At 50.0% G+C, this 26,381-nt stretch overlaps 3 protein-coding genes across 3 annotated transcripts; 2 read left to right on the plus strand and 1 right to left on the minus strand.

The window, feature by feature from the left end:
- Positions 1–481: 481 nt before the first annotated feature.
- Positions 482–8,797, plus strand: TGME49_202400 (calcium binding egf domain-containing protein). Its single transcript, XM_018779205.1, has 7 exons — positions 482–2,323; positions 2,879–3,811; positions 4,349–5,560; positions 5,859–6,102; positions 6,304–6,638; positions 7,035–7,212; positions 7,668–8,797. Exons 1-7 carry the CDS (start codon positions 2,116–2,118, stop codon positions 7,792–7,794), a joined length of 3,237 nt encoding a protein of 1,078 aa, XP_018637403.1. The 5' UTR covers positions 482–2,115; the 3' UTR covers positions 7,795–8,797.
- Positions 8,798–9,609: 812 nt separating this feature from the next.
- On the minus strand, positions 9,610–13,111 carry TGME49_202390 (S15 sporozoite-expressed protein). The gene is made up of 2 exons (XM_002367483.2): positions 11,490–13,111; positions 9,610–10,668 (listed from the first exon to the last, which is right to left on the minus strand). Exons 1-2 carry the CDS (start codon positions 12,637–12,639, stop codon positions 10,055–10,057), a joined length of 1,764 nt encoding a protein of 587 aa, XP_002367524.1. The 5' UTR covers positions 12,640–13,111; the 3' UTR covers positions 9,610–10,054.
- Positions 13,112–14,803: 1,692 nt separating this feature from the next.
- Positions 14,804–24,686, plus strand: TGME49_202380 (rab GDI alpha, putative). The gene is made up of 9 exons (XM_002367482.2): positions 14,804–15,192; positions 16,469–16,622; positions 17,357–17,562; positions 17,793–17,948; positions 18,142–18,218; positions 19,820–20,057; positions 20,530–20,812; positions 21,575–21,740; positions 22,537–24,686. Exons 1-9 carry the CDS (start codon positions 15,175–15,177, stop codon positions 22,607–22,609), a joined length of 1,371 nt encoding a protein of 456 aa, XP_002367523.1. The 5' UTR covers positions 14,804–15,174; the 3' UTR covers positions 22,610–24,686.
- The last annotated feature ends 1,695 nt before the right edge of the window (positions 24,687–26,381 follow it).

Here is a 26,381-nt window from a genome sequence, read left to right on the forward strand (position 1 = left end):
GGACCCAGACGTGTTATCGTTGAAGTACGAGCAGCTTCGTCATTGCTTTCGTTGGGCAGTTTCTTTTTCCTGCAGTGCGCAAGACCGGCGGTCAAAGCTATATTTGAAATGTCCTCCTGTCCTGCAGACGCCTCTGAGTTTTTATTTGCAACAAACAGGTCCAATCCGTCATGGTACGTGCCCTCAAAGTGAGGATCACTCGTAATCAGAAACAGTAGTTCTCTGCCGTTTTACCCAGATCGTTCCTCGTCGCCGGGAAAGCGTCCGAAGACGCCGCCATTCTGAATTTCCCGGGTTCCTCGTCCTCGGAGTGACTTTCGTCTGTTTTAACCTTCCGCGATTTCACGTGTACAGGTGAATCTCCTGTCTAAGTTCCCACCGCCTCACCCCTGTACTCGTCCTCAGGGATACAACACCGCTATTTCAGCCACGTCTTGTTTGCCTCTGTCCACGTTGCGTTATGTATTGGAGAGCACGGTGAAAAGCTTGAGGTTCCCTTTCTTCATTATTGTTCGTTGTCACTCACTCAGGAGTCGATGCTGTCTTGCTTCACCGCTGGCCTTCTGAACATATCGTCGTTAACCCCACAGTGCTTGTTTTCTTCCGTTACTTCCTCACGTTTGTCGTTCTCTAGGTCTGCCAGGCATAGCCGCCAATACTCGCGTTCTTATCGTCCTATATCCTGCATCTGCAGGTTCCTTAGCAAGCTATATCTCCTTTATGGTGTTTGCCATTTCTCGCTGCTTCACATTTCGTTCCGATATACGGAAACTGTCGTTCTCTCAAGCGCCGTGTGACTGTCCTAGAGCCACCCTAACCGATCCACTACCGTCTGTGGACCCAAAGTCTCAGCGAGTTTTTCTCCTGTTTGCATGTGTTTTTTCACACAATTGGTCCGGAGTGCAGAAAGGTGGATATATGTGGACATGTGTGCAGCGACAGATACTTCTGTCTTTAGGTGTTTGCCGTTCTCTTGACGCATGTGCCAAAGTAGTACTGCCAGGATATTCGCGAGGAAATTAGGCGTTTCTTTCGGTTGTGTTTCGCTTACTTTTCTCGGTAGAATTCCTGCTCTGATCTGTCTCCACGCTGGTTTTGGTGGGGACCAGTGATCTGACTATTTTTCTCGTGCCTCGCTCCCCTCTTCCTGCCAGTCATTTTGGGCGGACGTGCACCAGATCCGCTCTGCGACGTGTCGCCCGTTGAAAACAGTGAAAAGCAGTTGCATGCAACGTCACCTGCAACACAGAGAGCGGCCATCTTCTGCTGGTATCTCTATTTAGCTTTTTCCCAAGGAAAAAACGATAATTGTGGCCAGCTATTCCGACGCCTCTTCGGCATCCATGGGTCGTTGGTGATGGTTATTCAGTAGCGCACCGAGGGAAGTAAGAGGGAAGTGAGGAGAGGACTCTGGACGTATCCTGCTTATTCTTTTCCGGTACCGAGATAGCCCATAATGAAACCAAAGATATTCGAATCAAGTGTGTGCGAGCACATCTTGCACACACTTTAAGCTCCATGGCAAGCCATTCCAACCGCGTGTGTTACTAATAACAGTTGTCAGTGTCTACCTCCGCAGATAGGGTTACACGCATGTACTCGTATCAGCACATACATGCATGTGTCGCTTGATGTGCCTACACGTATCTCGCTGTGAATTTCCTTATTCTGAACATCGACAGCTGTGTGATGACACATCATCAGGCTACACGAAAAGAGTGACACGTTGAAAAAGTCTTGGGCCGGCAGAGAACGTCTCGCCGCTCCTGCTCCTGCGTATCTGAGAGGCGATAGGAGGTCAATGGTTCCGAAAGGCCTGTCCCAGTGCTTCTGACTGTATATCGGTGTCTCCTTTGGAGGTCTACCGCGTCTCGCGTTTACTTTCCATGATGTCGTGTAGAATCATGCAGTAGAAGAGAGTCTAGAATTTAGAAGACGGCTAATCACGTTTTTCCCATCTCCATCAAACGTAAGACATGAGAATGTCAGAATGATCGGACACAGGTGAATTCGAAAGCGATACATTCACACATTAGATAATAACGACATCCAAACTCATACACTACGTATTCACAGTTATTGGCGCTTGCTATCTTTCTTCCAAATCCACATACAATGAAAGAACTCGTCGAACGTCCCGATTATGGCACCGGCCATTCCGCGCCGGTGCGAAGGCGGTCGTGCAGAACCAACATTTTTCAATTCCTCTGGACACTTATGGCTGCATCATGCCTTAGCGGTTTTCGCGAAGGCTCGCGAGATGAAACGAGCGCCACACGCTCATCCTCGAGCAGTGTGACGGGAGTCTTAGCTGGCCCGGCTGGTACGCCCGATCTGGCATACTTAGGCGCAAGCATAGCTGCATGTCTATATAGAACGGAAGTGTATTTGAACATAGCGAGCCTTCCTGAACGTGCATGGAGTTTCACGGATCCGAATATAGACGTGTGTGCTCGAATCACTAGATCTGAATACAGAGGCTACTAGAGTGGAAGTGTGCAGATCCTGTTCATCATGTGCTTCAAGACTTGCGAGCCCAGTACCTGGCAGTACGAGAGCTGCACGGTCTTCGTAACGTTGTCCCCACGAGCGGTATTTGGAACTCAGAGCGTCTGTTAACCATTCGGTGAATCTGCTTCTGCCTTAACAAATAAAGTGACAGTTTTGGCCTGAAATAGATGCTTATAACGTTTATGGCCCGTTAAAGACGCCATGGTATCGCATTTCGGTGTGCCAACACCAACAAGGTGAGAGCAAGAATACTGTGCGTTGCCACATGACGATCCTACAGTCAACCGCCACGCAGCATCAGGTTCCAAGTATCTTTCGAAAACCAGAAAAGCGTGTGTTCTTTCCTGTGTCCGTGGTCAATTGGCAGGCGTTGGACCAGCGTCTCAGTCATCTCCGTCTGGCTTTCACTTTTCCCCTACTCATCAAGCAGTTGCCCCAGACATTACACAGCCCCGGATGCAGCCTTCAGCGCGGGGTATGGCTCCGCAGCATTCCTCACCGTCAACTCAGCCTTATCCTTCATCGTATGCGGGCACTGTGGCGCCTGGCAGTTTCTCTCCTGTCCCAGCGCAGCCGTCAAATTCTCTCCCGCTGCCTCTATCGGTCTCCTCTCTCGCCCTTTCTCCGGTGCCGGACCCACGCTCGGTCGCTCCTTACTCAGCCCCGCTACCAGATCGAGACCCTGCCGGAATGCCAAGCGCCTACCAGCGTTTGCCTTCTCCCGCTCCGTCTGTTAACAGTCCAAACAGCATCATGTTTACTGAGTCTCCGCAGCAGGCTCCAGGCTTTCTCTCAAGCCTCCTCCCGTCGCGGTCATCTCCCGGAGGCTTTCTTGGCTTGACCGGCTCTGGAGAAGGGGGTCCTGGTCCGAGCATCCAGCAGTTGGGAACGCTCATGGCAGATATCGCAACATGCGACCCCAAAACAGAGGGTGTGTGTTGTCTAGCGCGAAACTACTGCGATCCGAATGCCACATGTTTCTCCGACGCGGCCCCAGATTCTGTTTTCGACATACTGAACGCCATTCCGAGGTGCACCTGTAGAGAGGGTTTCGAAGGCGACGGCAGAACTAAGGGAACTGGATGCTCCAATATCGACGAGTGCGCCACGGGCCAGGCAGGCTGTGAACAAATATGCAAGGATTTTGCTCCTGGCTATGCATGCAGCTGCTACGACGGATACATGCTTAAAGCGAACGGAAAAGACTGCCAGGACATCAACGAATGCCTGACCGCAAACGGTGGGTGCCAGCACGTCTGTGTAAACACACCCGGAACCTTCTTCTGCGACTGCGCTGCAGGTATGCTGGAAAAAAACATCATAGCCACTGTGAGAGAAATCACCTCCCCTTCTCCACACGGGTGCTGAATGTCTATCGTACTCAGTTTGATTGATCTTCACAAGCGACTTTCGATAACTAATTATGAAAATACAGTACTACGATTTCGCGAGTTTGTAGCGTTATTTATATATGCATAGCGATGAATCATTTTATACCGATATATGGACAAGCTTGTATATAGCGGCTCGTTACCTTCTATCGCATGTGATTCCCGTTGTTCTTGATTCTGCACATCCTAGATCGAGTAGTCCTTGAAACGACAATAACCATCTTTCACTACTCGTTCGTCGCGGGACTGCCTTTCCTCGTGTCAGCTTGCATCTGAAGAGCCGCTCCAAAGAGCTTTACTCAGTTTTCTGTTCCTGTACAAGCTGACAAACCTGCGGGGAGGTGTATAATCTGTATAGAGTCATGTCGTGTATCCACTCAAGCGGGGACGGTGTTTCCATCGCTGCAAATGCAAGTCGATTTTTCCTGTTGCTGTGTTTCGGTCAGGCTTCGTTCTCGGTCAAGACGGCCGGTCCTGCACAGATATCGACGAATGTGCACTCGATGAGAACATCTGCGAACACAAATGCGAAAATCTTCCGGGTGCTTTTCAGTGCCGTTGCAATTCCGGGTACAAGAGAAGTGTGGACGACCCGCGTAAATGCGTCGATCGCAACGAGTGCGTAGAAGGCTTAGGGGACGGCCCGCCGGCATGTGCCCCAGATGGCTCCGAAGAATGCACAAATACGCCTGGAAGTTACACGTGCAGTTGTGCAAAAGGCTACAGGTTTGTGCAGAGAACGTCTTCAAGAGAAGAAAGGTTTTCATATGGGCCGATTGGGGCCACGCAGGAAGCCAAGGAGTTTTTGTCGACTTGGGTTCAAGGGTCTGAACGTGAAAGTCAACAGCATACATCTGCGTATTCGTACATAACGCGGAACAGTGTCAACATCTCTGACGGGAACAGAGACGGAACCAGAGCGATGAAAATAGAGACCAACACCGTGGTGCCTGCAACGAGCAGGAGGCTGCAGACGCAGCAGACAAAACAAGCCCTTCTCCTTGAAGACTCATATGAGGAGGCACCGCGACAGAACAGGAGAAAGTGGACCGGAGGAAAAAAGGAGGGGCAATCTGAGGACGGTTCTGCCTCTGCTAGTCAAAGAATGCTCCAGTGGGCACAAGCTCTTGACGCATTCACTTCCCTGGCAGCGGCAAGTACCAGCGCACACGCGACATCGCGTCAAAAAGCGTCTTCTGGAACTCCCACGGATACAGCGCTGGCTATTGCGGACTTAGCAATGCAGTTTGCGCACATGTACGGCTCAGCAAACAAAGCACTCAATGCCATCGGGGGTTTGTCCCCCGCAACTGCCCCGGCAACAGCAATCCAAATCAACTCGCTGTCGCCTCTACTGCGGGAAGGAGAGAATTTGAAAAACCGACCTCTTCTGCAAGATCCTGGAAGAATAACCAGGAAGGAGCTCGTGAGCTATAGAGCGGAAGAAGATGACTCCCAGCAACAAACATGGAGTGACGAAATGTACGCCGTAGTCAAAAATCTAGACGTCCTCCGGCGCCAACCGTGGATCGATCCCCCGTCTATGGCAGAAACAGACAGGAACGGGGAATGTGTCGACATTGATGAGTGTGCAGAATTTCAGAAGGCAGGACTACGGGCATGCAAAATTGACGAACTCATATGCGTCAACACACCTGGTAAGCGTGCACAACTGCTTATACACCGGAGACGAATACTTTTGCACGCATCTATTCAGCTTTGCTAGTGCTCTGTGTAGACTCCGCTTCGCTGTGACTGCGTGTAGACTTAGGGAGACAGATCCGACTGTAGGCAGATAAGGTGGATAGGCTCATCACTTTAAAATCTTTGTAAAAGCATGCATGGGCGTGAGTATAAAGACGCATACGCATCAGATGCATACGCGTCAGGATGCATTTTTCACCTGAGTACATTTCTACACTGATACTTTGCAGTGTATACGGTTTCTGCGGTCAGGAAGTTATGAATGCCAGTGTGGCGAAGGACTGGAGTACGATGAGGACGCCGCCAGCTGTGTCGACATCGACGAGTGTCTGCTCGCAAAAAAGCTTCATTTTTCGAGGAACAGCGAGGGCCAGGGTGTTACGCCTGCCGTTCGAATTCAACAGCAACGGGAACTGCAGGGGGGGAAGCTCCTTCCTGGTCGTCCAGCACTCTGTGACCAGCAATGTCTGAATCTCATGGGGAAGTATGAATGTGGGTGAGCAGCTACACACTAAATAACAAAGCCACTGCGTATTCAGTAGCCACGAAAGGTTAACACCACATATAAATACTTGTAAGGAGGTGCATGGGTTCTGCAGAACTCACCATTCTGCGTCGAAGAGTGCATTTTTCTATCTTTTATCAGGAGACTTGCAGTTCCTTTGCTTTCCTGTTCCGTTTCGTTTTGCTTATCCAGATGCTATCCCGGATTCGTTCTTCAGCCTGACGGACGATGCGACGATATCGACGAATGTATAGATCCTACTCTTCACGGATGTGACCACATCTGCATCAATTTGCCCGGAACCTACTCATGCCAGTGCCGGCCAGGCTATCGACTTAGTCTCGAGAAGAAGGGAGCATGTGTCGATATAGACGAATGTGCAGAAAACCCGGAGTTGTGTGAATTTGGATGTAAGAACTTGCCGGGTGCGTACGAGTGTACCTGTCCTCCCGACAGCAAACAGCGAGCAGACAAACGAGGATGTGAGCCAAATCTGTCGTGCAAGGAGGACCCATCGCAATGCCAAGGTGAGGCAAAAAAGGAGAGTGTAGTAAAGAACAAGGGCGTAGTGGACGAGAGAAACATAGGCAAGAAGAAAACCAATATGGAAATGGAGAGCAACAAAAATTAAAACGGAAACGGGGGAAACTCCGCTATAAACGCATGCATGTAAATGAATACTTGTTTGGATACGTGCATGTGCTTGTGCTCATTTATGAAGATGGTAACAGGGCGATTCCTACGCCTCGGCTTCGTTGTTTTTCAAATTGGTATCAGCACATAATAAGCTGAACGGCCGCCTTCATGTACTGCCCGATAGGCCTCACATATCTTTTGATTATGTAAAAATATCGACTGATGGCTTATCTTGCAGGGCACGGTCTGTTCTAATTCTTGCACTTTTTGCGATGTCGCTTTCTCAGGAGATCACGTTTGTCGCGTTGACGGAACAAGTCAGAAATGGAAATGCAGCTGCCCAGATGGATTCTCGGCTGCTCCGTCTTCTCGGAGAAATTCGAACCCCCCGCGCTGTGTTGATATCAATGAGTGTGCTGTTGGCTATCCGACCCCAGGAAGAAATCCCTGCCCGGACCTCTACAGGTGAGCGGAAGCAGAAAACAGCGGGGGATTTTTGCTGACCATAAATCCATAGACAATCTCAGTGAATTGTCTGGCGGCGTGAGGCTAAGAAAATGACTTTGACTCTGTCTCTGCGCGTGACTCCAACCATGTCACTTCACTTTTTTGTTGCGTGGGGTGTATGGCTGTGTATAAGCGGTTGAGCACTTGTGACTTACGTGCATCAGGACAGCTAGGCGCCTGATGACTAAATGTTGACTGTTCCCTCGCATATAACAGTTGAGCTGAAATGTCAGCCAGACCAACACAACAAGAACACGTGGACACGTCGTTGTATTCACGCTCTTTTTACATCTGTAATTATCAGTAGGCCAGCGTCGCTATGCAGCAGATCCTTTCGCATCCACAGAATTTCTCTGAAGATTGTCATAGTCACAGCAGAAAAGCTGTCGATGTGGATTTTCCCTGTTTTTCAGGCCGTGTTGTCTTAACGTGGCAGGAGGCTTTCAGTGTGTGATGGCACGAAGGAAGGGCCTTGCCACCAGTAGACAACTTTACTGTGAGGCTCCCAGCTTCGACTTTCAGGGACGCCTCAACAGGTAACGGAGAGAGTGATTCGTCTCTGAGAAAAAAATGCAATAAATCTGTTGAGATCCGCTCATCAATTTATACAATATACAATCAACAGATATCTCAGTGCGTGTTTGCCTGGAACGAGCGAAGACAGGGACCCCTGCACACTGCGGGATTGACACTACAGAACGAGCCAATAGGGGAAAGGGTAGAGTGTTTTCGTATTTCAGTTGGCGTTCGCGTTTTATTCAAGTTTATTCCTTCACGATGCGTCAGCGGGAAAGTCGAGAGCATCCGCAAAGGCTAGGAACCAGGGTCATCCACTTGGACGGAGGCGACACATGTGGAAAAGGCTCACATTACGGAAAGAAAACCTTTTTCTTGTGCCCTTCACGATCAGAGGAAAATTGGCAGGGACCGAAACCTGTTCGCGTGAAAAAAAACAAGCAGTGTTCACTTACAGGTAACACGTCTGTGCATACAGCTATGAGCAAGAGCGGCGTAACATATGTGCGTCCTACGTGCACGTATTTGTACTCTTATATCAATGGAAAAAAAAACTGCCTTGACGTAAATTCTGCCGAGGACCGTCTGTTGCACGCAATTTCAGAGTCGAGGTTTGTGGCCGAACGTTGCCACTGACTATACAGCGAAATAATTATTCTTCTTTCCTATTGAGAATGGTATTTGAACCTGGTCCATGTGAGCGTCTTCCACTGTAGTGCGGTACGTGGCCGGTTTAAAAGCATTCTTTTTAACGGAAATCACATAAAGGCACTTCATGTCGGAAATGCATTCGAGCTCGAAATGCGACTCGAGCCAGAAACGCCCGAACAGCAATAGATAGCCATAACTGGGTATGGTCGGTCACATCACGTTAATCACGTGCAGGCGCTATTCTGTCCTTGTGAACAGCGTCTGCCACTGGGATTCCCGCAGCAGCAAGCAACGTAGAAAATGTGTGTCTGCTTAGATGGTCGGAATAAATGTTGCCAGGAAAGAACAGACGAAGGGAAGCGCTTCAATAGAACAACCGGAAATCTTGCGTTGTTCCTCTGACGAGCACAGAAAGTATGTTGCTGAAATGTCTGCTCCTGGTTCCTTCGAACACATAAAACGGAAACCAGTAGATAGAAATGCATGGTCTCAACTAGTGATCGAAGTTGTAGAAGAGACACCTCTGAAAAAGGCCACTGTTTCTAGTCAGACCCCTACGTACTCGGGATCAGATCATCGCTTCAACGCCTCTTGTACCTTTGTTTCTACTACCAGCTCCTTCTTCGAATACGTGCGTTCGTCGAAACAAATGAGTCTGTGATCATCCTTCATTGACTGTATCTATAAAGTGTGATTAGTTCACGCGGCGGAAGGGAAAGATCCGGGAAATTCCACAGACAGGCGTAGGCATACAACTTTCGGTGCCACTCAGGTGGCGGCTTTTTTCGGTGTCATCTCGGCGATGAAGTGCGGACCGGTCAGTAAACCAATTCCTGTAGACAGCCGTGGAAACCGCTCTAGCGCACAACGGTAAAAATTCTGTGAGTGGTTTCAACCGCGGCGTGTGACGTTCTGGCCGGTGGAGTTTCGTCGCTTGCAGTACTCCGCGAATTCGAAACATATATGGAGTTCTCACGTCTGAACTGAAGGTGGGGAATGGGTAAGGGTGCACCCACATGCGTTGGAACTTTTAAATACTGATGTGGTTACGTATATATATGACCGGTTTTTCCAAAGCACGTCGTGCTCCTGAAGGGTGAAAGCCGCGCATGCGGTGGCACTGCTATATTCATGCATGCACGTGGCATACATGTAATGGGAGTTTTCGGAAGGCCAGTGTGCAGATCTGGAGCAGAAAAAGTAGGCGAAGAGTCCTTCTGGGAGGAATATGTCTCCGCAACGGAGATGCCTATACATCGAGCAGGTCCTCCTGGAGCATTACCACGTTCGTGCACCAGAGTGTCGGGCCGCGAGTAAATCCATACACTATCACTGTTTTTTAACGTCCTTTAAGAGACAAAGCCTTTAGGGGGAGAGCCATATGCCAGTCATAGGGAAAGGCTTCTGTCAAGTGCCTTTCAATACCAAACGCCGCACACGACGAACGGCCGTCCCATGACCTGACACTGCCCACGGAAGAGAAAAAACTTCAGTATAATCAACCGGACGTGCACACGAGCTTCAAATTGGCTGAGAGTTTGTAGTTTCATCTCCTTGGAAAATCAATCAAACACTCGTGCACCACAGTACACGAAAGGTGCTCGAACTTAGTGGCATTGCTGTATACACCACTCTACTCCGCGGGTTTCTTGGTCTCCTCTGCTTGAGCCTCTGTCGGGGTGACCTTGTCACTTACTGGAGCTGCTTCCTGTGGCTTATTTGCTCCCTCCTCAGGCGCAGTGGCTGTCGCGTTGGGAGCGGCACTAGTCTCAGGTGCAGGCTGTCCCTTCGGAGAGGCAGGAGCGGCGCCAGCATCCACTATGGGTTCTTCCTCAGGGGCAGCAGGAGCAACACCGGGAGCGGCACTAGCCTCAGCTGCAGGCTCTTCCTTAGGGGTGGCAGGAGCGGCAGCAGCCTCAGGGGAAGCAGCAGCAGCAGAGGCGTCGCTAGACTCTGCAGCATGCTCTCCCGTAGCGACAGTGGGAGCAGCGGGAGCGGCTGTGGCCTCAGCTTCAGGTTCGGAAGTGGCAGGAGCAGCTGTGACCTCAGCGGCAGGCTCCGGGGAGCCAGACGTAGCACTGGGAGCGACAGCAGTCTCACCTGCAGGCTGCGCATTCGTCGCTTGAGAGGGCGCTGCCTCTGAGGCACCTGGGACCGATTTCTCTGGCATGCCTTTCGGAGCCGGGGCAACGATTTCCCTGAAAACCTTCGTCAGCTTCATGCCGATCGGGTTAGAATAGTACATCCCTGAAATCGCCCAACGTGAAAGATAGATGGACACACACATTGTGAAAAGCAGGTGGTTTGCACTAGGGCAGTCATATCTAAATAGCCATGCACAGGTGTTCGACTTATGGAGCGACGCTTCAACGTACGATCGCTTTTCTAGAACACTGGTGTAGAACCCGGTGTCCCGCCAACGAGCAAGGGCGTGAACGAGGCACAAAAGAGGAGGAAAACGCTTCCGGCCCGTTCTTTGACATGTCTAATCAAAGGAACGCTTGGATCATAAAAAAACGTTTAGCGCGCGGCAAACGCTACCAGGACACACCACAGCCCCAGTGGCACTTTCATACACGATTTCTTGAACTGTGTCACTCATCCGAAACCCTGTGATACATTCACGACGCCTTTTTCGGTCAAGTGTGTACATCCTGCCCCGTCTAATTCGCACCACCCTACTTGGATGACTTCGAAAGTTACATTTTCAGCAGACACGACCTAGGCGGGCGGAAAGCCGCAGCCTTCTATGGAAACATACGGCAAGCTAGTGTAGTCCATATTTTCTATTCGCTTGTGGACGTGCATGAACACGACCGGCACATCATGCAACTCCCCTCTGGCCTACAAGGGAGTGAAGCTGATTGGAAACTGTCAGAACCACCAAACTCCAGTCAGACGTGTTCCAACCTTATTGCCTTATTGTCTATGTCCGTGCGTCAGACGTGCACACATGCCTGTTTGTTAAAAGAGCATATGCATACAAAGAAATGTACACCTGAAGCGGCGAGAACGGGGAATCGTCCAAGAGTTTCAGGATAAAGAGCGATAGAATTGACGCAGTCTACCTGTTTCGGCATCATAGACGGCAGCGGTCTGTTCGGTGAGGAGATGGCCTTGCGACAGAGGGGATCCTTCACGCACAATGACTTTCTGGGTGTCGTTTTCTGCGAATGTGACGCGAGGGACGTAGGCCTGCTTGTCTGCCTTCGCCGCCTTTATTTTTGCGAGTTCTTCAGCAGAGAAGAAAGTCTTGAATTTCGCGACGACGTTGACGTGCGGCTTGCCGGGCTTGTTGATACGGATGTCGAAGGAGTAATTGTAGCAGACCAGCTGTCCATCCATGACCAGGTATACGACGATGTCCGATTCACTCGTTTTCTTCGCGGTGAGGACAAAGTCGGTTTCGTACTGCAGGGACTTGGCCATTTTCGAAGGAAACTGCAACTGCACCGTGATGAACATGTTGGGAGGGTGAATAACCATCGCGAGCTTCGAGTTCCCGCCTCCGCATAGCCCACTCTTGCAGATGTCAATGTGCTTGGGAATGATCAGGAGGCCCCAGGGAAAGTACTCGATGAAGAAGTCGTTCTTCGACGGTCCCGGCTGCTGCGGCAGAGCGAGGGTGTGGACGGCCTCGGGAATTGAGAAGGAACCGTAGGACACAACGGTCTCATTGCATGGATCGAGGCTGCAGAAGCCGCGTCCGTAGCTCACAGGGGTGACGTTCCAGGCAGTCGAGTTCTCGTCAGGCCGAGTCAGAATCAGGACAGACTCTGGAATGTACCTGACGGCGATGTAGCATGCGTTGAGCAGGAAAACGGATGGCCTCCACGACTTCGTGAGCACGGGCAGACGCTCGGGAGACGTCCACGATACAACCGTAGAGATCGTCGGCACCTTGAGGTATACGGCCTTCTCGCCTTCGATTGACAGACACATCCCGCCTTTCCGCCACGTGCGCACGTCGTACTGCCCCGTGACGGTGTCTGTGAACTCGGGCGGAGCAGACCGGCCATCGACAGAGTCCAAAGCCTGCAACCGGCCGTCGCTGAAAGAGGTAAGTCTCAGTGCAACGTCGGGGGAGACGCCACCCCAGCCCTTGGAGTCGCACGCCTGGTTCAAATTCCACACCAGGGTACCCTCGGGAACTGTCAGCTTTCCACTGGGTTCCACCAGGCGCAGGCCTGAGTCAAGGGGGAGAAACGGCGTTGCCATTTTGTCTCGTTTCCTCGCTTTTCTGCGCAGGGTTTCCCAAGGTCTCGACCTCGATTGCGACAACGGCTGGCTTCGGGCGCGCGGAACGCGGCAAGCTCGATTGCACCGGCTGCACAAGGGACGGGAGGCTGCAAGGGAAAACGGCGGAACGTTGCGGACCTAGTATGATGCGCGACAAAATCATACGAAATTGAAAGTTACTGGACAATGTAGGACGTGAATCGGGGAAGCAAGTGGAACAAAAGTGGGAAACTGCACCCCGCCGCGCTTCACCAGGGAAGAATCATCTTTCGGCTGGCGCATCGCTCACCGGCGCAAGACAGCTTGCCATGGTGTGAGATTGGAGCACGTGAATTTCAACACACCGGCACGCTGGCATGAATGCCGTGGCGCATGCCGGGAACTGCACGCATGTCGCAAAAAGATGAAGGAACGAATGAGGGATTTTCCTGTCGACGAGCTCTCGAAAAGCGGCCTCTCGCGAAAAGAACAGATGCAGTGAAAACTTACGGAAAACCCGGCCTTCGAGACGGACGCCAACACTCCGTGCGCTAGGTCGATACAGCATGTTCCAATCGTGTTGCGCGGCAGCAACAGCCGCAAAACGGGTAGCTTTCTCCTGCTCACCGATTCGAGGCAACGTGCATTTGACACTCCTGAAGATTTCCAAGAACCATAAACAACACAAACGCCCAAACGGAAGGTTACACCGGCGCACTGCGCGGAATTGCGGACCTCGGTGTAGAACATGGCACGTACCACGGGAAGGATCGACGGCATCCAGGTCTAGTATTCCAGAGGTCCTGCCAGTCGATAGACGTTAGCCAGAACATGAAACTGGAGGAAATGACTGTTTGCTTTCCTGTGAGACTGACCACGTGTCCCGGCACACCTGATGATATGTGCGCTAGACCACAATGTTCTTCGGCAGAACGAACGAGAACGAGTGACGTAGAAAAAGCGGCACCAAAATATGCGGGCTGTCAACACCAGAAGGGAATCACAGCTTCACTAAAAATCTTCGTGCATGAACAACTCATATGGAGCCGGGAAGAGGGCAGTAGAAAGAAGAGAATGAGATCCGGCAGCGCACGGAATTCGCTTTTGATGGAATGCGAGTAGAGGTCTGGAGTGACTGCAAAGTGCTTTCTTAAGAAACACTTTCACCGTCGAGCGCTGGGGTAGTGGGTGCCGGTGCGAGTAATCCAAATCTTGCTGACCCGATTGGAAAAACATCCCGGCTGGCCTGTGATGCATGGTACTGCTTACCTTCTGACTCTTTTGTAGTGAATAGTGAACACGGTACACGTGGTTCTTTGGCTATTGCGGCTTTGGGAGCACAGTGTTCACTCGTAAAAAACTGGCATCTGCGATTTGACCGGGAGAATCCTGTCTAAGTTGGAAAAACGCACAAGCAGACTTCGGGTGTGCTTGTTTATACTCATGAACTGCACTGATGTTGATCAATGTGCAACTGGATCCACATGCTTATACACACAGGCATTCGCATATTACACGTTTTGCAATGTTCGGGACAACAAGGGATATAACTCTGTTTCCGTCGAGGAGTAGGTTTCCTCGCCGTTGACAGCAGCACTTGAGGATCTACGCAGACGTAATTCTTGCCGAGCACTTGGTACGACAATGATGGCGTCATTAGGAAGCGGAGACCTCATGAAGTGAAGTGGCCTCTCTGCACGTTTCCGCTCTTATAGAAACAATGTACAGGATTTACGCTGCTGTTTTGGTACTTGGTGAAAAGCCCTCCAGACACCGCGTGTTAAGTACCGAACTGTGGCATTGTATATAGGCAGACACAGGGTTTCCCCGTGTGATCCCGGTCCTACAGAAGTGAAGACAACAAACCTTTCTCGCCATTTCCTCTGCTTCTCTTGTTACCTAAAAAGGTACCGCCAAGCTCGGTGCGTGTGCATGAACAGCGAGATGCGCGGGTTCCGCCCCTTTGTCCTCCCTCGTTTTTTTCCTTCTGTGAAGGGAACGTTGCCTAGACACACCGGATGAGTTCAGCGAGGAGGATTTGCCTTTTACTTTGGATTTCGACGGGGCAACCAGCCATTGGTTCACCTCTCAGGCTGCTTGCATCCCAGAAACGGTTTAAGATCCTCCAACCAGTGATTTCTCCATTTTTTTAGGCAAGAGACACACGATCATTCTGGGGAGTGGAAACCTTCGGTTGGTGGAGCGCATACGAACCCCTGGAAAGCTGTTGTGTCTGCTCACACATCTGGGTTAATGCTGAAAAATCTCATCTGGCCGACAGAGATTCGTTTACAGAGTTTTAAATTTGCAGACGTATCTACGTCTCTCCGCATGTACGCTTTTAGTAATTTTCTGCTGCTTTACGCGGAGAGACTACCGCTGTATCGAGGACGTTAGGCCGAGCCACTAAGGGGTTGCCTTTTCGTGCACTTTTAAAATTCTTCTTTGTTCCGACTCTCCTTCGACCTTTTCCTTTGTGTCTTTGCTCTCCCCATTCCTCTTGGTCTTCCTGTCTGTCTCTCCGCGGCTGACAAAATGGATGAAGAGTACGATGTAAGTGAAAAGTTCTCTAGGATCGGTTCCTGTGTCTGCGCTTTGCCGCATCAAAAGTTGCACCTTCGTCGCGTTTTCGAGAGGGCTGCCTCGAGATTCACCGCGCCTTTTTGTCTCCTCGATTGGCGCTGTGTATTTTCACGTTTTTCCCCCATAGAATACCCCCGCTTTCCTTCCTTTGACGGCCTTTCCTGCTCCACAGGCGGGCGCGCCGCAGAGAGGCGCAGCGAGAAGCCGCTCTCGTTTCTTTTCTTCGAACACTTGCCGTTTTTCTAGTTTCCAGTGGCTTACTCTTCCAGAATCATCTTCCTATGGCATTTGCATGCATACACACGTATCTGGGACCGAATTCCTCCCAGGGGCTGTGACAGGGGAGGAATTGTTTTTTCAGGATGCCTGCGGTGCCGGGTCTTTTGCCGTGCTTTGCTGCTTTCTGTGTGGATGTTCCGCCTCGTTTTACGAAGTCTTTTTGTTTTCCACTTCACTTCTATTCGCTTCTGCTTGTGCCTCTGTGACGGCATTGAAGAACATGTACACTCTTTCGTGTCTTGCTTCCACCTCTCAGTCGAGACCGCACGCTTAGTGACGATAATCTGCTGTGATAGCTCCGTCCATGGAAAACACCAGAGCTTTTCCTGGATGTACCTTTGAAATGTGACTATTAGCTCACCTACCGGGGATCTCTCAACTGCATGCGTGTCTGTGCTTCAATCTTACGTTTTTTCTCTGGCTTCTTCTCGCTGTCGTCCCAGTCTTTCTGAGCCTCGACACTCCACCAGGAGTTCGATCCGTGTATATGCCGTACAGACGAATATTAGGAAGGAGACTGCCAACGTGAATATATGATGATAATTGCACGGCGGACGTAGTCGTCTGTTGTTCTGCGAATCAAATAAGTTCCATCGTAAATGACATTGCGTTGACATGTTTTACGACAGAAATGCTGGCAAACTCCCGTGCGTGTCGCAGGTGTTTCGCCGTGGCTTGTCGGAAACCGGAACCTAAACCGTTTGGACTTTTCTCGGCCATTTCACGTGCTCTAGCTTTCTGAAGAACCCAAGTTTGGTTTACCTGTAGACCATCTGAAACCTGCTTTCCGTTCGAAGAGTGGCCGCGCGCCATGACGAGAGAGCTTCGGAAGGAAAGGTTCTCGTCCTGTCTCTGTTTCATCTCTGCTCTGTCACTCGCCTGCCCAGTGCCTTGTGAGTGCGGCAGCTAAATCCCGCAACCCTGTCGTCTTTTTTCTCTTTCCCCCGACACTCGGTTTTCTCTGCAGGTGGTTGTCTGCGGCACTGGCCTTAAGGAGTGCATCCTCAGTGGCTTGCTCTCAACTCATGGGAAGAAGGTTCTGCACGTCGATCGCAATGCGTACTACGGAGGCGAGTCCGCTTCTCTGAACTTGACGCATTTGTACGAGAAATTCAAGCCAGGTAAAGGCTGGGCGCTCGACAGAAGAACGCGAGGGAAGCTGTGCGCATGCGCAAGACAAAATGGTTTCAAAGCGGCAAGTCTTCAAAACCTGGTGTGCCTCGTTTGTGTTGTCTCAACACCCCCTCGACGAGGCGCCATCGGCTCTCGATTCGCCTTCTGTGCCACACGAAAGCGACGCGGCGTTGTACCCCCGAAAGGTTCCGACATAACTTTGAAAAGAAATCCGATTACATTTACAGCTTGACTTCGGACTCAAATTTAGTGAATGTGTTGACGCATTGGCAGTATGAACTGCCCATCTACACTCTGTAGAGTCTTTCTAAGCTTCAAATCGCCACAGCTTCTGTGGTGGAAGGATTCCGCATTTTCACATGTTATAGGAGGCGTTTAAATGTAATAAAGAGACACATATTCAGTGATATGAAACCCGATTTTACGTAAAAAAATGTGTGGCGGGGAGGCGAGAGAAACGTCGGCAACCTAAAATTCGATGCCGCCCCCAGTTCGCGGCTCTCACATTATCTCTGCATGTATGCGTCCGGACCGTTCTGTGCACCGCCGATGTCTGTTGAGTCTAGTTGACTTCGCCGCTAACTTGAAATCAAGCTTTCCCTCGATCGTGGAAGTGGGGAGTTTAGACCACAAACGGGGCACGAAGAACTACACTTGGTTTCAACCCTCTCTGCTCTGCGGAGACATCCATTCTTTTTCTCCTGCCCACTGCTGCATGCAGGAGAGACCCCGCCGCAGAGCCTCGGCTTCAACAGAGACTGGAACGTGGACCTCATCCCAAAGTTCGTCATGGCTTGCGGGAAACTCGTCAAAGTTCTCCTCACCACAAAAGTCACGAGATACCTGGAGTGGCAGGTCATCGAGGGCACCTACGTCTACCAGTTCCAGAAGGCCGGCTTCTTCTCCAGCGCCAAATACATCCACAAAGTAGGTCAAGGGTCCCGCATGCAAATTTGGAGATACAGACAGCTGTCCAAGCGAAGTAGGCGTGTAGAGAGGTGCATGCAGATTGAGGAACGTAAAGCTGTGTCCCTGCCACGGTCGAGCGTTCTCGTGGGGCCTCTGATTCGCAGGGAAGCCCGACCTTGAAGCGTCTCTTTTTCCGTCTCTGCTTCTCTTCAAGGTTCTGAATCTTGAGAGCTCGTTTGTTTTTTTAGGTCCCGGCGACAGACACGGAGGCGCTGACTTCTCCCCTGATGCCTCTCTTGGAGAAGAATCGCTGCAAGAACTTTCTGAGTTTTTGCGCCCAGTGGGAGTTGGACAATCCAGAGACGTGGAAGGGCTTCGACCCCAAGAGGCACTCTATGAAGCAGGTGAGAAGGCCTCGGTTTCGCGGTATTCTTCCTCGGGATCCGATGCGTTCTTGTTGCGCGAAACCTTAGATATCTTTCTGCGTATTTTTTCGTTTGCTTTTCCCGACGCCTTTCTCCAGCTTTGCAGAATCGCCTTTTCTTTTCCTGCTTTCGACTTCTCGCCGCCTGCGATTTTTTTGTCTTCTTTCCCCAGGTCTACGACTACTTCGGTCTGCAGCCTAACACCATCGACTTCGTGGGTCACGCTGTCGCGCTCTACACGTCGGACGAGTGAGTGGGAAGAGCGAGGTGCGTTGGAGTTTTGCGCTTCGGAACAAAACTCGAGAATCGCATTCCTTTACAGCTGCGAGGATAGCGAAGCGTCGTCAAGGCGATAGGTATTGTTGAAAATGGATTTACCGGTGCACCCCGAAAGACCCCAGATGACCTGTCCACGGGCTGGCCTTGGCTTCTGTGTTCTCGTATTGGTCCTCTCTTCTGCTGCTCATTCTTGAGCGAGATGGTGATCGCTGTTGCCTTTGATTGGCGGTTCGTGTCGACTGTAGAATGAAACACTGGCATCCAACGCCACCTGAATTTTTCTTTCTCCAATTGTGGGAAGCATGTCCTTTTGCCAAACGGATCCTGTAAGAGCCATTACTTTTCGCATGTTAAAGTGCCTGAGTACGACTCATCCACTGGACAACAAGAGCCGCGGAAAACGCCCCTTCAGGAAAAACAGACTGTATATATATATATATATATATATATATATGTGTGTGTGTAGAATACATATATATATATGTATATGTAGATATATATTTATATAAATACATATGTATACATATATATATATATATATATGAATGTAAAGGTTCGACGTAGATGGTCGGAGACAGGTGCAGGTTTTTGTGTAGACCTATTCTGGCATCCATATCTACATGTACGTGTATTTATTTTTCGACTCATGTATGACTGACGGGGGAGGCACTCTCTTGAGTTCAGTGAACAGCACGACGCTCTCAGCTGTCTTGAGTAGTCCAGTGGGGATGCCCGCTTGGTGCGTAGGATGTAGTCCCTTCTGCGTGATTCGGAAGTCCTTTTCCGGAGAACGATCGCGACTTCCTTTTTCCTGGAACCACTAGTGCACTCTTGTGGTCTGACCCCAGTGGTGTTACGAAACGGTGCACACTGGCACTGAGTCACCTGGGGGTGTGAGAGTTCCGGCAAACCGAAAGCCGCTTCGTGGTAAAAGTCGCCTGAGTTGTTTCTTCTACGTCGGTAAAACGAGCGAGATGGCCAACATCCGCGGATTCATCTCTTGACAAAACGCGGCGAGTTGCACGGAAGCATCACACTCGACGTCTAGAGGCAGTGCATGTGCAATGATTTATGTGTAGGCATTGGCATATGTATAAATACATATACATATATATGTATATATATTCTAAAATGAAATCCCCGTGGAAGTATCTGTCCAGGTATAGATATATGTATATGCATTCTGAATGGATATCTCTCTACATATGATATGCAAGCATATACATGTGGTGGTGAGGTTTGTTTGAAGTCGCCCGAAGCGACGCGATCGGAGGAAAGAAGAGCACGACGCCGGTACACAGCTTGAAGGGAAATCGTGTGTTCTTGTCGCAAGCCCTGGTTTCTTTTTGTTGGACGTAAAGAAGTGACGGTTTCTCCTCGTATCCACGCGTGTCGGAGAAGCACATGCAGTTGACTCAGAAAGGCGTAGGTGTCGGTCTCCGTCGAAGCGTTCGACTTTTCTCGAGGCGCAGAAAAAAGGCGATGTGATGCATCTTTTCTGCCGGCTGTCGGCCGTTCAAACATTGCAGTCGTCTCTTCTTCAACTTTGGGGCTTTCCTCGCTATGCGCAGCTACCTGCACCAGCCGATGGGCCAGACGATGGAGAAAATCAAGCTGTACATGTACAGCATTTCGCGCTACGGAAAGTCGCCGTTCATCTATCCACTGTATGGCCTCGGAGGCCTGCCTGAGGGCTTCAGTCGACTCTGTGCCATCAACGGGGGGACGTACATGTTGAACAAACCGATTGATGGGTTTGTGTACGGAGAAGACGGAAAAGTGTGTGGCGTGAAGTCCACAGATGGAGAGGTAAGACGCGAAACGGGAGGGCCAGTCTCCAGTTCCAAACCTTCAGCTGAAGAGAAAACACCTGCCGTCGGAAACTCACGTGGTCAAACAGCAAAAGACACCCACGCGCCATTCACTTTAGCACAGCCAGACACAAAGGCTGCGAAAACTAGGTCTCCATCTCGGCAATGAACTGTTAACAACGGTGAAATGTATATTGTCACCCTAACTCTCTCAAAAGCCATACTGACAGACAGACAGACAGACGTACGGGTGTCCATATATATATATATATATATGTATATATATATATATATATGTGTATATATATATATATATGTATATATATATATGCGTGTATTTATGTGTTTGTATGGATCGTATGCAGGAAGGGTGTCTACTTGTTTTGTTGGTTTTTCGTGAGTCTGTATGTCGGCAGTCTGGTTTTTCGTCTCTTCGCACGCACGGATGTCTTTTCTTCTCGAGTGTTCAGGTCGCCAGGTGCAAGATGGTTGTTTGCGACCCCAGCTACGTGAACTACGACCCTAAGAAAGTCCGGAAATCCGGACAAGTTATTCGGTGCATTTGCATTCTGGGGAGCCCAATCCCGAATACCTCGAACGCGTCTTCCTGTCAAATCATTATTCCGCAAAGACAAGTCAACCGCACAAACGACATCTACGTCATGCTGGTCTCCTCTGCACACGGTGTTGCCCTCAAGGGAAAATACATCGCCATCATCAGCACGACAGTCGAAACTGCAGATCCCCTCAAAGGTAGACCTTTATATAGGTCCCTGTGATGTCACTCAAATAAGTTACAAAACGTTCGTGAAAACTCGACCAAGATCAGGCTCCTTGAGAGGGCACAGAGTCATACTGAGCTGGAGATACAGGATGTGCTTTAGGGGGAGTGTTTGGTCGAATTTCGCGAGTTTCGTTCCTTTCTTTCCACCTTTCAACACTTGTGTCTGGACGGGAACCGTGTCTTCAGTTGTTTGCAACAACCGCAAAAGTCCCCTCTTTTCTTCTGCATGCGTGTGCAAATATACATGCTTTTCTCTGCTTCCTTCGAGTCCGCTGTGTCCCAAATATTTACAAATATACATATATATGTATATATATATATATGTATTTATGTATATATGATTATGTGTGTCGATCTTTATGCGGATCTAGGGTGCTGAGGTACGTAGGTATACATGCTGGCTGCATGTAAAGACTTCGAGAACGAGGGACGCTGAGAAAATGTGGAGAGACCGAGGCCACTGCAACTGCTGAGGAGTGCGAGTTTCTGTCGATGTGAACGTTTGTGTTGACATGCGTATTTTTTATAGGAGTTCGTGTGCAGACGTCTGTGAACTCGTATGTGCTTCACCACATTGCGAGTGTCCATGCAGAGTGTGTAGCACTGGAGAGTTCAGGCGCGTCGAACGAGCGCTCTCACGTCGTGCCTCGTTTCATTCGAAAAATGCGCAGTCGCGCGTGGAGGCCTTTTGGACTTTCCATCCGCTGTCGTATGTTTTCCGCGTTTTCCAGAAATCTCGCCTGCGCTCGAACTGCTGGGACCCATCGAGCAGCAGTTTGTGCAAGTCAGCGACGTGTACGAGGCGGTCACAGATGGAAAAGAAGACAATGTGTTTGTCTCTGAGTCCTTCGACGCAACGTCCCACTTCGAGTCTGCAACTGAAGACGTCTTGAAAATGTACGAACCTTCTGACAAAAACGCAGGCGCAGGCGTTCTGCGGCTTTATGGATTCAGCGGAGACTGCTTTCGAGAATGGAATGGAAGCATGGAAGAAATGGACCCTTGTCGCCGAACCACCTGCATGTCAATCTCCACATCACAGCTCACGTCATGCGCACACATATATGTTTATATAGTCGTGTCTATGCGAATCCTCCTGTATTCCTGTATACAGAGATGTATACACATATGCATGAATGCAGGGATCGTGTGTGGTTTTGGTGACTCTTGGTAATTGCTTTTAGAGGAAAGTGTTTTGTTTTAGTCCTACCGACTGCGTTACGTAGCATGTGCTTCTCTGTGAGATCTCGCCTGTGTGCGTTCGCTGGGCTGAACCTGCACAACTTGTAGACAAAGTTCGGAAATCGTTTTCCGAAGAACGAACGCTATCTCCTACGTCCTCGTTCCATTAGTGAACTGTTTTGGTCTGATTCTAAGGACGCAGTGAGCTAAATAGATACAAGGAACTTGACACGGATTACTAGATGAATAGAAGCGACAAGAAGACACCACGATTGGAGGTCGATCCGTCTGTGCACAGCGGTGGATAGATCTCTTCCGGGAGCCCAATCCGAGTGTCGCCTTTTCCAGCAAGAACCCTGTCGCTGCCAAGTGGGGGTAACGAGACACAGAGTGGAACAAGTCCTAACAGTAAATATTCGAGCCTCGCGTGCGCGTTCATCGTTGTTGCCGTTTCGTCTCGTACCTTACCTTCTCCTGGTTTTCTCTGTGTTTTTGCATGCGACTCAATCAGCTGGAAAAACATGACAGGAGAGGACTTGGATTTGTCCGTGAAAGCGGAGCCTGAAGATCTCCAGGAGATGTAGACCGCGTTTGCAGGAAAGGCTTCAACTGGGGCTTCTCGCCTTCCTTTTCTCTCTTCGTCGAAACCTCCTCAAGTGCCAGCCGACGCGTGCAGCTCAGGAGTCAGACAGAGGAAGTCCAGCGCATCCTCGGAAGAGAAAGGCAGCGTCTCCCCATGGTTTCTTTCTACGGTTTTCCTCGCCCGTTTGGTGTCGCGTTTTCAGTCATGCGGGTCGCTTCCGTTCTCCTGTCATAGACTCCAGCTGTTTTTTGGTCGCCGAAGGGTATGGCAATCTTGGAAATCTTCCAGTGCATAGGCGAGCGAGAAAGCAGAGACGGCTAGAAACTGAAAGTGGGGGAGACTGAAGAACGCAGAAAAAGAGAAGTTGTGAGGGTAGAGAAGGAAGAACAGAGTCTGCCTGACACGGCGCCAGTCACCCAGTTTTCGGCGCCAGACAGGTCCACCTTGCAAGGGGAAGCCGCTCTCCCTGCTCATCCCTGCGTGGGCAAAATGGTACTGGAGACTGATGGGATTCTCCATTTGCTTGTTCGTTACTGCTTCCTCAGTGAATAGCCGCTGTAGACTTTCGCTGTTCGTGTCTTTCATCTGTTGGTACTCCTTTCTGTCTCTTTTGGTGACTCTGAGGTATTTCTCTTCCCACACCTCAACATGTGTATTTGATAGATGCGCGTACGAGGATCGCGGCCCTCAAAACGTCGTGCAAGCGTCACCCGTCTTGCGCGGTTTCTGCCGACGTTCCGTGCATTCGCATGTAGACAACACGGCAGGGGGCGATGCGTCAAGAGGCCGGAAAGGGAGAAATAAAGAGTTTCTTGTCTTGCTGCTGTCCAAGTGAAGACGCCTATCTTGTGCGTATGTGTGTGTGTTGTCATCAAAAACAAACACAAAAATACGTGTTTGTACGTAGGGATGAGCTGGCGGTAGCCCCGTCAGCCGCGTGCGGCGGAGCACGAGAAATAAAACAGCGAGCGTGTAGAAAAATGTATATAGATATATGTATGTATGTAGGGAAGCAATAGTCGAACGAATCATAAAAGAAGCAATGGTTTGTTCGAGCTTTCAAAGCAACGGAACACACCGTTTGAGGGAGAAAGAACGATCAGGCGCGCGTCCGTAATCGGGTGTCGACAGTAGTTCACGCGTGCGTGGTTATCGGGAGAAGCAAGGTTTCCGCGTTGTTTATCGCTAGAGAGCAACGTTAGTAGTGACGATTCGAGACTGCACTCCGGCAAGAGAGCTTTTGGCGGAAGTAAAAAGCGTGTCACAGTTTGTTTCGCGGAAAAGGTCGCAAGTGGAATGGTAGAGCACGCGAGTATCACCACGTTCGACGAAACACCAGTTTGAGTCGCCTTTGGATGGACCAAGAAAGGAAGCAAAGAGTCTTTCCTTTGTCTTCCTGATACAGCCATCCCAGAAAAGAAGAAAAGCTTTTGCTGTCGATACGCTCGGGTTCTGTTGAACTGGACTCGCCGGCCACAACGCAGCAAACAAACGGGAAAGAGCAGTTCCCTGTACTTTTTTTTCATAGAGAATCATGCCCGCGAGCAGTGCACGTTTTCCTTTTGGAAAGTCCCAACCGACGAGAGGAAACTGTCAGGGAGACTACCCTTTGAGATCCGGAAGGTCTCTGTTCACCCGATCCCCCCAACATGTGGAGTACCCTTTGAGATCTTGAAGGTCTTCGTCTACCAAGGCCAAATTTTTCTGTGTCCGCGGAGGACAGTCCAGATGACCTTTGTAGGCAGTAAGACCATCTGAGCACCGTGGAGGCACAACAACCAAATAGAATCCACCGTGTCCAAAGTCTGAAAGAATTCGTCGCTTACCGCCAGGGTGTCGTGTGTATCCCTTACGGATCCGCGACACTCCGACAAGAATTTCTAACACTCTACGCAACCCCCTGAGTTTCTTCGCAGGCACCACTGTGTTTTTTGACAAAAACAGACTTTTTTATTTGTTTGCATCTGTTTTGCTTTTCTGGTCGAGTGTACATCGATCGCCTGAAAACAGGAGTTAGCGTCCCCGGTCAGCAGGAGATTGGATGCGAATAACACGCCGTTCAGGAGTGAGAGGATGCACATGCACAGAAAATGTTGTACCACTCTATGCATGCGGCAGAACTAAAAGTGCCGCTTACTTTTACCTACAGGTATGCATGCTCATTGCCATCCACAAGCAGTATATCATGTTGAAGATTCCTTTGCATACTGAGCCGTTTTCTTTCCCGCGACAATGTAGATGAAGTCTACCTATCCACGAATTACAAAAGCGTACGAAAGGTGCTCGTGAGAAAGAAAATGAGTTGTTCGCGGAACTTGAGAAGGAGCTAGACGGACTGCCGCAAACTACAATTCCGCCCGCAGTCCTCGTTTAAACATCCAACTGTAGATACCAGCTTTTCAGTTCCCACCGCAGCGCTATAACATGTGAAAGCTATTTCATGGCAATCAGAGGCTTTTACTGCCGCTCTACGGTTAGCACCTCGCCGCGTACAGGGAAACCAAATGACACTCTTACCCCCATGGAGTAACCGTGAATCTCACTGATGCATAGTGTCTGATACAGGTGTGCGTTGATACACTTTGGTGCTTTAGCGCCCCGAGCTACCTACTAGCAGATGAGCAGAGTCGAGAAAGGCAAAATCCCTCTGTTAATAGAGCTCAATTAACGAAGTACTATTTATTGTTCTGGGAAAAAAAGCTTCGTTACACCGAGTCCACTTTACTCACAGTTCGCTGCACGAGCACCTCTGCTGTCAGCGTGACTGAAAGAGCACTGGTGTGCGTCGTCTCAACTTCTCGCTTTCTCAGCTGAAATGGTTTTACACCCGCAAATACGCACATCTCTTTTCTCGATGCAGATGTCAACACAGAGGAACAGAACTGAGACCTGCTTACACTCACCACTGTGCTGCCGCATGTTCTTCCTCGTCATGCTTCTATCTCTCATCACCGTCCCCACTATTCCTTCCCCTTGTAGACAAAAATGTAGTGTGAGATCTTCAGGACACAAAAAACGATAGAACGAAGTTGAAGAGCAACTCACTGCTTCATCCCAGGAGTGTCCACAGACTACGCCTGCAACTTCACAGCCCTGGGATTTCCGGGTCTTTTTGAGAGGCTTTCTTCTTTCTTTTTCGCGTCTTTAGAGTTGCTGGTGTTGCCTCAGGCGCCACCCAACTCACATCTCTTCATCCTCAGATTCACTTCCACACCGAACGTAAAAGGATTGCATGCGTAATATTTGACAAATTGTTTTTTCATCGTTGCGATCTTGAGCTTCTCTTGCCTCAGTCCCTTCTCTATGTCATTGTACACAAAAAGGGTGCAACTTTGTGTGCCTCTTCCAGTTTTGTCTTGGGAGAATTCAGAGACAAGACGATTGGCTCTCGATGGCCGCCAAGAACACTCGTTTTCCTCTTCGACTCCTACTGAGTCCCCTTCGAGTCTCTAGTCGATTTCTTTCTCGCCTCTGTCCGCGTCTCATTTTTCTTCCCTTATCCTCTTCGATGAAACGGAGGTAAATAGGAAACGAAGAATGCGTGTCTTTGCCCTTCTTTTCACGTACCCCTGCCCTCCCGATCGGTCGCCTCCTTCGCTGCTGTACGCACTTCCCTTGGTCGCCCTCTCTCTTCTTTAGTCACTTCCCTGCTGCACCAGTCTGCATTTCCTTTGCTTGCTTTCTTCTCGTCGCTGTCGCCACTGGTTGAGGGATTAAGCGAGAGAGAGAAGCAGGGAAGCCAAGAAAGGAGACAAGGAACACGAGGTGAAACG

The sequence above is a fragment of the Toxoplasma gondii genome, chromosome VIIa (genome assembly GCF_000006565.2).
Source record: "Toxoplasma gondii ME49 chromosome VIIa, whole genome shotgun sequence".
NCBI lineage: Eukaryota > Apicomplexa > Conoidasida > Eucoccidiorida > Sarcocystidae > Toxoplasma > Toxoplasma gondii.